The 8,307-nt window shown below is 45.5% G+C and overlaps 2 protein-coding genes across 3 annotated transcripts; both read right to left on the bottom strand.

Moving 5' to 3' along the window:
• Positions 1-449: 449 nt before the first annotated feature.
• On the bottom strand, positions 450-8,215 carry LOC6496535 (protein lin-54 homolog). Of its 2 annotated transcripts, none has more exons than XM_014908384.3 (5): positions 7,832-8,215; positions 3,721-5,126; positions 2,803-3,659; positions 2,607-2,746; positions 450-2,550 (listed from the first exon to the last, which is right to left on the bottom strand). In XM_014908384.3, exons 1-5 carry the CDS (start codon positions 7,854-7,856, stop codon positions 2,219-2,221), a joined length of 2,760 nt encoding a protein of 919 aa, XP_014763870.1. In that variant the 5' UTR covers positions 7,857-8,215; the 3' UTR covers positions 450-2,218. The 2 variants fall into 2 exon arrangements, with proteins under 2 accessions (XP_014763870.1, XP_001961092.1); XM_001961056.4 differs by lacking the exon at positions 7,832-8,215 and adding an exon at positions 5,186-5,304.
• LOC6496534 (elongation factor Tu) lies at positions 5,426-7,268 on the bottom strand. The gene is made up of 2 exons (XM_001961055.4): positions 7,120-7,268; positions 5,426-7,061 (listed from the first exon to the last, which is right to left on the bottom strand). Exon 2 carries the CDS (start codon positions 7,020-7,022, stop codon positions 5,553-5,555), a length of 1,470 nt encoding a protein of 489 aa, XP_001961091.1. The 5' UTR covers positions 7,023-7,061; positions 7,120-7,268; the 3' UTR covers positions 5,426-5,552.
• Positions 8,216-8,307: the final 92 nt, after the last annotated feature.

Genomic DNA, 8,307 nt, shown 5'->3' with positions numbered 1-8,307 from the left:
AGCTATATAGTCGGAACAGGAACATAATCCTTTCCAAAGCCTAATCTTAGCAGAGGTATGTGTGCAAAATATTGTAATAGAGACCTTAGTTGCATTTTCATTTTTTAACATTATAAAGTAAGGAACAAAGTCGCTAAATTGAGATTATCATAGAGATTTAAAATGAAATTTATATTCCGAGTGTCAACTGACAACATTTTCAAAGCTTCGCACCCAATTCGAAGGATATTCCCTCATAAGTATTACTGACTTTGTTTCAGGACTTGCTCAGATCGCTTTGGATCCTCAGGATATAATCGCGGGTCACTTGAATGGCTGCAAGTGTCCTTTCGCGTTGCGAGTTCGTGTAAAATCCTAAATTTTAAATGCAAAATCTGCCAGTTTTTGGGCATTTAGAAAAACAATATTTCGCACACTTCAGCCTTAAATATTTAAAATTATTTAAAGAAAAAGAAAAAACTCTGTAATGGCCGAAATGGTCAGTTGACACACAAAAGACAAAAAGGCCAACAAAATGTAGTTAATCGCAGGTATACAATGAGGTTATATTGACAAATTGTACATACGCATAGCTGAAATACTTGCTGATTATCATTGTTGTGAAGAAGACCTATAAAGATACCTAATCCCTAAAAGAAAATATCTCAATCCAAAGATGGCACACAAGAGTGTCGTACGACTTTCCACACGCTTCGAAGAATTGCCGAATTCAATCATGCAACACGCGTTCTTATATAATTAGCTAATGGAAACTCTTTAAAAAGCACTTCTTCTCATAATAGTTAATATTTAGTACAAATGACATTGTACAGGGTGAGCAACAGGTATCCAAATACAATATCGAAAATAAAAAAATGGTTTTGTTCGGTTTTCATAAAGATTGTTGTGTAAGTTTATGCTTTGGTCCTCCGCCATGATGACATAAATGGAGGGACTCAGCATTCCATATAAACGTGTGAATTAGACAATATAGCGTATAATTATAGTGACTACTTAAATAAATACTATCCTATGTATTATTAATCAGTATATCAAATATTCCAGTCGTTATTGTTGCCTAACTATGTTCAAATGTTGCATAAGTGTTATACGAATTACAAAAAACAATCCAAAAAAGCTGGTATGGGGTCAAACAAACAATGCTACAAACTAACTAACCAAAGCGTTTTGTGCACAGTATTCAAAATAATCACTACTCTTACACTATATACTAACTATATTTAAATAATTACTAATTACTGTATGTATTTGCAACCTAAGATAATCACACACACATACTCTCTCTCAAAAGTTCGTCTTCGAATGACCGCAAATATTCAAAAACTATAGTTTAGCGCGAGCATATTAGTCAAAAATAATCTAACTATTAAATATATTAAAATATTATAATCCAATACGAATATGTATGTACTATAGTCCTTAGACGATTATCACATTTTTACTCGAAAATAATACCTTGAAGCTACTCATGTCATGCCATGCCATGTTTATAGGGTGAGAACCGGGAGAAACCAGAACACGAACCTACTATTTGTAACGACAAATTGATGACCAAGTAGAATATACTGCAAACATTTAAATTTAAATACGATAATCTATTCCAAAAAAGTTAAATATATGTATACCTATGTTCTAGTCATTGGACGTAACATGTTTATTTCTAACTAAGAGATATTGCTAACTAAGCTGATACCGATATCGGGAAAACCAAACGAAATTGCGTTGAGTTATATACTCGCCCATCATACAAAACAAAAAACAAACAAAAATACAAAATTGGAACAATTGCAAATGCTAAATACAAATATGTAACTGAAGTTGTTGGTGAATAAACAAGCTACAAAACATTCCACTCTTTTTATTCTTTGAAACGAGACAGAGAAACAACTTACAGCTTTTGTACAATTTACATTTAAACTTTATTGGGTGGTGGTTTTCTTAATATTTACATCGAATTCAATAGAACATGTTTCAAACTTAAGCAATTGGTATTTCGCAGCGCCTTGGTAAAGTCCGGCGTGTATATATATATATATATGAGTGCATAATATAGTAGTCCTAATTCTGAAATTTGCTATGTATGGTATATACATTTTGTATATGCGTAGATTGTTCACGATAGGGTCAACTTTTAGAAAGCCAGAAAAATGATAGTTTGCAAAATGTCAAGAACGTTTTAAACCTTAAACTAATTCACGTGTATCTAAAACAATAGGAGTTATGCCTCAGCAGTCGCCTTGGAGTCATCCAGCTGGGAGGTGTCGTGCTTCCCCTTGGCATACAAAATAATTTGATTCAGACTTTCGCCCAGCTCCTCCATCACCTCGCGCTCGGTGTCCTCAATGGGTAAACTATGTTTTTCATGCATCACTATTCGCGATATCATGCACATAATGGTGGCCTCGATCACGTCGTTCGTGAGATAGAGATTCGAACGATTTTCGATCTTCTTTTTATCCTTGGCACCTTTGGCTTTGCTCTGCTGCGCACCCACCACACCGTCCAATGAGTCCATGTCAACATCCGGACGATCTTCCATATTGCGACAACCTGAAAGGCCATAAGTTTAGTTTCGTCATCAGATTAATAGTGCTAGTCGTACTTACCCACGCATTTGCATATGCTGGTACAAGGAATCTTTGCCTCGTAGCATTCACAGTAGTTTTTAAGGCAGCCAGATCTCTTACAGTTGCAGCCCTTGTTATGCAGCCGCATATCCCCCGAATTCGGAGCCGTGATTTTGGGTCTACAAGAAAATTAATCATTAAACTCGATCAAAAAAAGGTTTGCAAGATAACTCACTTGAAGGCGCTTGGATTACGGTCCAGACAACTCCGAATGGCTCGCTCTCGCTCCACCTCGTAGTCAAGATTGTTGAAGCAGTCCTTGCAGGTGCAGTTCTGACAGAACTCTCCATTGGCAAAGCAGTCGCAATAAAGCTTCAGGCACTGTGACTTGCTGCAATTGCAATGCTTTCTCCGAGACGCACCCAGACCACCCAGCGCATCGATGGCCGCTCCTGTACCGGTGGCCGGTGGTTTCAGAGTATCGTAGAGCGGCTTGGTGGGCCCCAATACCTTCAGGTACTGCGATCCTTGTGTTGGTAGCCCTTGTGAGCCGGAGTCTTGGCCCTTGGCCTGCTGATTCTGCAGCTGCTGCTGCCTGATCCTTTGCTTGGCCTGCGCCTGCACTTGAAGCTGCTTCTTCTGCTGGGGATTCGCCTGGTTTAAGCGTTGCTTGGTTGCCGCCAATGACGTCCGCATTTTGTTGTCCATATACCCCGTGTACCCACGTCGCATGGCGTGTGTCATCGTCTGCGGATTACGAATCATGTACTTCACCCCATTGCCGCCCGCCGACTTGATAACATTGTATATCTTCTTCGGTGCACTGGGGCTCTCTTTATCGGGCGAGCGTCCAACGAGATTCGAACCCGATGGCGTGGTAGTCTGCAACTGGGGTTTGCCCTGCTGCATGGTAATCACGTAGCGTGGTTTCTTGGCGTCCGGACCCGTGTCGCTGGTATCGTTGGCATCGCTGCCCGTGGAGATATGTTTTAACTGTGTGTTGAGATCTGTGAGCCGGTGCTTTCGGATGGAATCCTGGTTCACCTCAGTTGTTGACACCTTGGTTGCATTGGGAGTGGCGCTCAGCGCACGCTGCAAGAAGCATACATAGATTTAGAAGATTTACGATTAAATCGGTAATAAATCTACTCACCTTGGAGACGAATGTCTGCACGGAGGGCAATGGCACAATACTACCTCCCGCGGACTTCACGACAATCTTGTTGGCCGGGCTAGGACCTGCCTTGCTTCCAGCTACCGAAGTAGCAGCAGGAGAAGCCGATATGGTAGAGGTCGAAGCTGCTCCCGCCGGTGATCGCAATAAGGTGATCTTCTGCCCGCCAGGAGTGGACTTCGATGTCGTAGCTGCAGTGGCTCCGGCTGTGGCTCCCTTGTTGGACAGAACCCTTACATACTGTACTCCACCTTTTCCTGGCAACTGAATGGCATGCAAACCACTCACAGATGGACTACCTGCGGAGGAAGCTGTGCTGGTGCCCGGTGACTTCGGTGACAGCTTTATGATATTTTTGCTGGACACCAAAATTTGTTTGCCTCCACTCTGGACCACCATTTTGCTGGGTGTCGTGGGAGTCGGGCTGGCAGTCAGCACTTGTTTGGGCGCAGGTGTCGTCTTGAGCACCACTTGACTTCCTGATTTACTGACCACCACATTGCCAGTGGTGGTAGGCTTAACAGATGGAGCAGCTGCCGCAACTGTCGTCTGCGGCTTGGCATTCAGCACCACCGATGGACCAGATTGATTGATTTTTATGATTTTCCCATCGGCCGTCCGGACAACCTGAAATTTGGCGGGCTGACCCGTCGTTGAGGGAGAGGCGGTGGATGAGGGCGATGGCTTTGCACTGCCCCCAGCCACTGAAGTAATACCCTTAAGGGTAATGCCAGAGTTCGACAGGCGGCCCGGCACTGCAGCCTTAACCAAACCCGTGCCAGCCACGGCCACGCCTTTGGAGAGAACTGCCTTCTGAATTCCAGTCGGAGCCACAATACGCCGAATGCTACCGGTTGGTGAGCCGGTCACCAATGTTTTCGCGGATGTAGACGGTGTGCCGGGAATAGACTTCTGGACAAAGAGCACCCTTCCGTCGGGTGTCTTGATTTGTGTCATGCTGCTCAGAGTTTTGGATGTCCCGCCAGCAGTGGATGATGTCGAGGCTATAGTAGTGCTTCCTATTTTAAGTGTATTGCTAGTGACGATCGGCTTCAATTTGTTCAGGATCTTTACGTCCGTTATTTGTGGTTTGTTTGGATTTAATGAGGTGGTTGCTGATCCACTGGCAACCGTGGAACCCGAACCTGCTGTGACCACTTTAATGGCATGCGATTTCAGAACGGTCACTCCGGGAGTGTGGTTCCGTTTTTCCGGAACTGTTTTTTTAAACTGTGGTGTATTCAGGGAGTCATCTTCTCCTTCGACGACATTGTCATCGGAGCCCCTCGCATCGTTGTCCATGTGCTGACCGCCCTTTTCCGCCGTGGGTTCCATTAAATCTTCAAAACTCAGCTCGGGCAGGGGAGTGTTGTCATCGAGGAATTCTGAAATAAAAAAGTCATATTATTCACATTGCCAATAAGTTGATTATATTACATTATACCCGAGGTATAGCTAAGGCGGTTACTTGTCATTTTTTGTAATTTTTCAATTCAATTTCAAAATTTTCTTTATCATCAGCTGCTGTAGAGGCGGTTGCAATGAGCCGTTTATCAACACTGGGTTTTTATCAGGGGATCTAACGATATCACGAATTAATATCGATAATTTTCAAACAATTCGATTGACAGTGCGCCAACTTTAAAATAACACTTGGTGATATAAAGAAAAATAAATATCTAACTTCGATTGGGGTTGGGGTTTATTATCTCGACTGTGATTGAAGCGCCCAAAACTTATACAATATGCATAAAAATCGCTTAAGAATATGATTTTATTAATGACTGACAGCGTCCTGCTTGCAAGGATGTCTACTTCTTGGCGGCCACCTTCTTCTCCCGCGCCTTCTTGCCTTCGGTCAGTTCGGAACGCTGCGTCTCTGTCAGACCGGGCATGATCTTGGTGACCACACCGGTGCCCAGCGTCAGGTTACCGTCACGCAGTGTGAAGCGCTGGCCCTGCTCCAGCACCATGGGACGGATGAGGCGCAGAATCAGCTTGGTGTCCTCGCCGGGCATGACCATGTCCTTGTCGGGGATCTGCACTTGGACGGCGCAATCCCACGTACGCGAGAACATTTGAAGCTGGATGAAGGACATGAAGGGTTTGGTGCGGCCACCTTCGTCCTTAGACAAAATGTACACCTGCGCCTCCAGCTGGTCGAGAGCCTTGACACTGCCGGGCTTGCACATGACCATTCCGCGCTTGATATCGTCGCGTTTGACGCCACGCACCAAAGCTCCCAGCTGGTCGCCGGCCTGGGCCTCCTCCAGAATTTGATGGAACATCTCCACGCCAGTCACCGTCGACTTGAGCACCTTGTTGTAACCGACGAACTCGCACTCCATGCCCTTCTTCACCACACCGCGCTCCAGGCGACCGGTGACAACAGTACCTCGTCCGGGAATCGAGTAAACATTCTCCACGGGCAGCAGGAAAGGTTTATCCAGCTCACGAACGGGTGTTGGGATGAAGCTGTCCACCTCCTGCAGCAGCTTCAGGATAGCCTCCTTGCCGATTTCAGGGCTCTTGTCTTCCAAAGCGCACAAGGCGGAACCCTTGACGACCGGAATCTTATCACCATCATAGCCCATCTCAGTTAACAGCTCACGGATCTCCATTTCCACCAGATCCACCATCTCCTGATCGGCGGCATCCACCTTGTTGATGAAGACCACGATGTGGTCGATGCCGATCTGCTTGGCCAGCAGCATGTGTTCGCGGGTTTGAGGCATAGCACCATCGGTGGCAGCTACGACCAGGATAGCGCCGTCCATCTGGGCCGTGCCAGTGATCATGTTCTTGATGTAATCCGCATGACCGGGGCAATCGGTGTGTCCGTAATGACGGGTCTCCGTCTGGTACTCGACGTGGGCCACATTAATGGTGATACCACGCGCCTTCTCCTCCGGGGCATTGTCGATCTCGTTGTACTTTTTGCTCTCGGCCAGCTGCTTGTCGGCCAGTACCTTGGTGATGGCCGCTGTCAGGGTGGTCTTGCCGTGATCCACATGGCCGATGGTGCCCACGTTGCAGTGAGGCTTGGTGCGCTCGAACACCTTTTTCTCGTTGGCGTATTGGCGCAGGTACTGCTGCAGGTTGCCGGTGTTGGCGGCGAGAAGTCCCTGGCGGTGCCAGTTCTTGTGGGCAGCGGAGGAAGCAGTGGTGACCGTAGCTAGGCGCAGCATTCTTGCCGTGGAGGAGCTCATGGTCCTCCGGCTGCATCGCAGAGCCAGGGGGGCGGCGGACCGGCAGACAGCGGCGGCAAATGCATGTGACATGGTTCTGGGCTTCCGCTGGCTCTCCTGTAGTGCTTTTAACTGGGAAAGTGCCTTTTAAAGATGGTGTTGCAAAACAATATAACGCCAAGGCACTTACGAGTTTAGTGTGGGGCCTTTTTACAGGTCTTGAAGGAAAATCTTAGCACGGCTAGAAATTGCGTAAACCCTGAAATGTGCTGCGGACAGAGTTGCCATCTAGCTTAAATTTATCGATAGCCCACTGTTCACTGTTTTGCAGCGCATTGGCAGCTCTTTCTGACGTTATCCAGGGAAATTATTTTGTGCGCGTTTTTCTCAGCTTCCAACATAATTGCGTCTTTAGCCAATTAGCATTTGGCAACTCTTGCATAATCGCATGTGCGAAATATTTAATATATCTCGATAAATATCACAATTATGGCATTTAAATAGAGCAGTCAAAAACAGACCTCAAGACTGTACCCCACCAAAACACCCACACAAACACATAGAAGCGTCCATGTGTCCAACAGTCTGGCAAGGCTTGATGGGATATTTGATTGGGATGTTCCCACTTCGTTAAAAGCACTTTCGTTTCGTCAGCAGGTCGAAGAATATTTTTAAAAAACTATAAATATAGCTTATTGACAAAGTCAAAACCCTCAATGCGTCCAAATAAGACATCATTGTGGTCATTTGAAACCCTGCCAGGGGTGAATTTCGCGGCTAAGGGGCAGGCGCAGGAAGGGTAACATTTGCGCGCCAGTGGCCCGGGGACGTGGGCCAACTGCCATGCTAGGTACACGCTGTACTTGAAAATTCAATTTCAAATACGAATTAAAACGACTTACCCAAGTTGCTATCAGCAGTATCCATATTATTGGCGTTTTTTATTACTCAAAGTGGCGTTAGTCCAAAGGTAACGTGCAGCTTTGTTTTGATTCCGCACACAGCAGGGCAAAACAAAATGAAAATTTCTCCGGTGCTATAACAAATGCGAATGAACTCTCGGCGTCACGGGCAAAGCGGTCACAGCTAATCAATGTATATGCATGCACGACACTCTCACTCCTAATTGCGCTTTCATTTGGGCACCTATTTCCAGGTGATTGCACTTAATTCGAACACCAAATTCAAAATTTAATTTAAATTTTACTCCACTCGCTGCCACTGCATGTTGATGAGACATAAAATTTATCAAAGTTGAAAAATCAAGGTTGCAACGGTGCTTATCGGAAAAGTGCGATAACAGTAGTGTTGGAAAACGGGGCTGCCAATCGGGGCGCGAAAATGTTTTTAAGAAAGTTGTATGTGTGCTGCAAATTGA

The sequence above is a fragment of the Drosophila ananassae genome, chromosome 3L, assembly GCF_017639315.1.
Source record: "Drosophila ananassae strain 14024-0371.13 chromosome 3L, ASM1763931v2, whole genome shotgun sequence".
In the NCBI taxonomy this organism is placed as follows: domain Eukaryota; kingdom Metazoa; phylum Arthropoda; class Insecta; order Diptera; family Drosophilidae; genus Drosophila; species Drosophila ananassae.
This window is presented reverse-complemented; position numbering and strand designations above follow the sequence as displayed.

Excerpts from the sequence above, each read along its gene's own strand:
- LOC6496535 (XM_001961056.4), bottom strand. The coding sequence starts at position 5,216 with ATGACAAGTAACCGCCTTAGCTATACCTCGG. Across the intron at positions 3,660-3,720 it reads TGCAGACATTCGTCTCCAAG|CGTGCGCTGAGCGCCACTCC; the intron begins GTGAGTAGATTT and ends TGCTTCTTGCAG. Across the intron at positions 2,747-2,802 it reads CGTAATCCAAGCGCCTTCAA|ACCCAAAATCACGGCTCCGA; the intron begins GTGAGTTATCTT and ends ATTTTCTTGTAG.
- LOC6496534 (XM_001961055.4), bottom strand. The coding sequence starts at position 7,022 with ATGTCACATGCATTTGCCGCCGCTGTCTGCCGGTCCGCCGCCCCCCTG.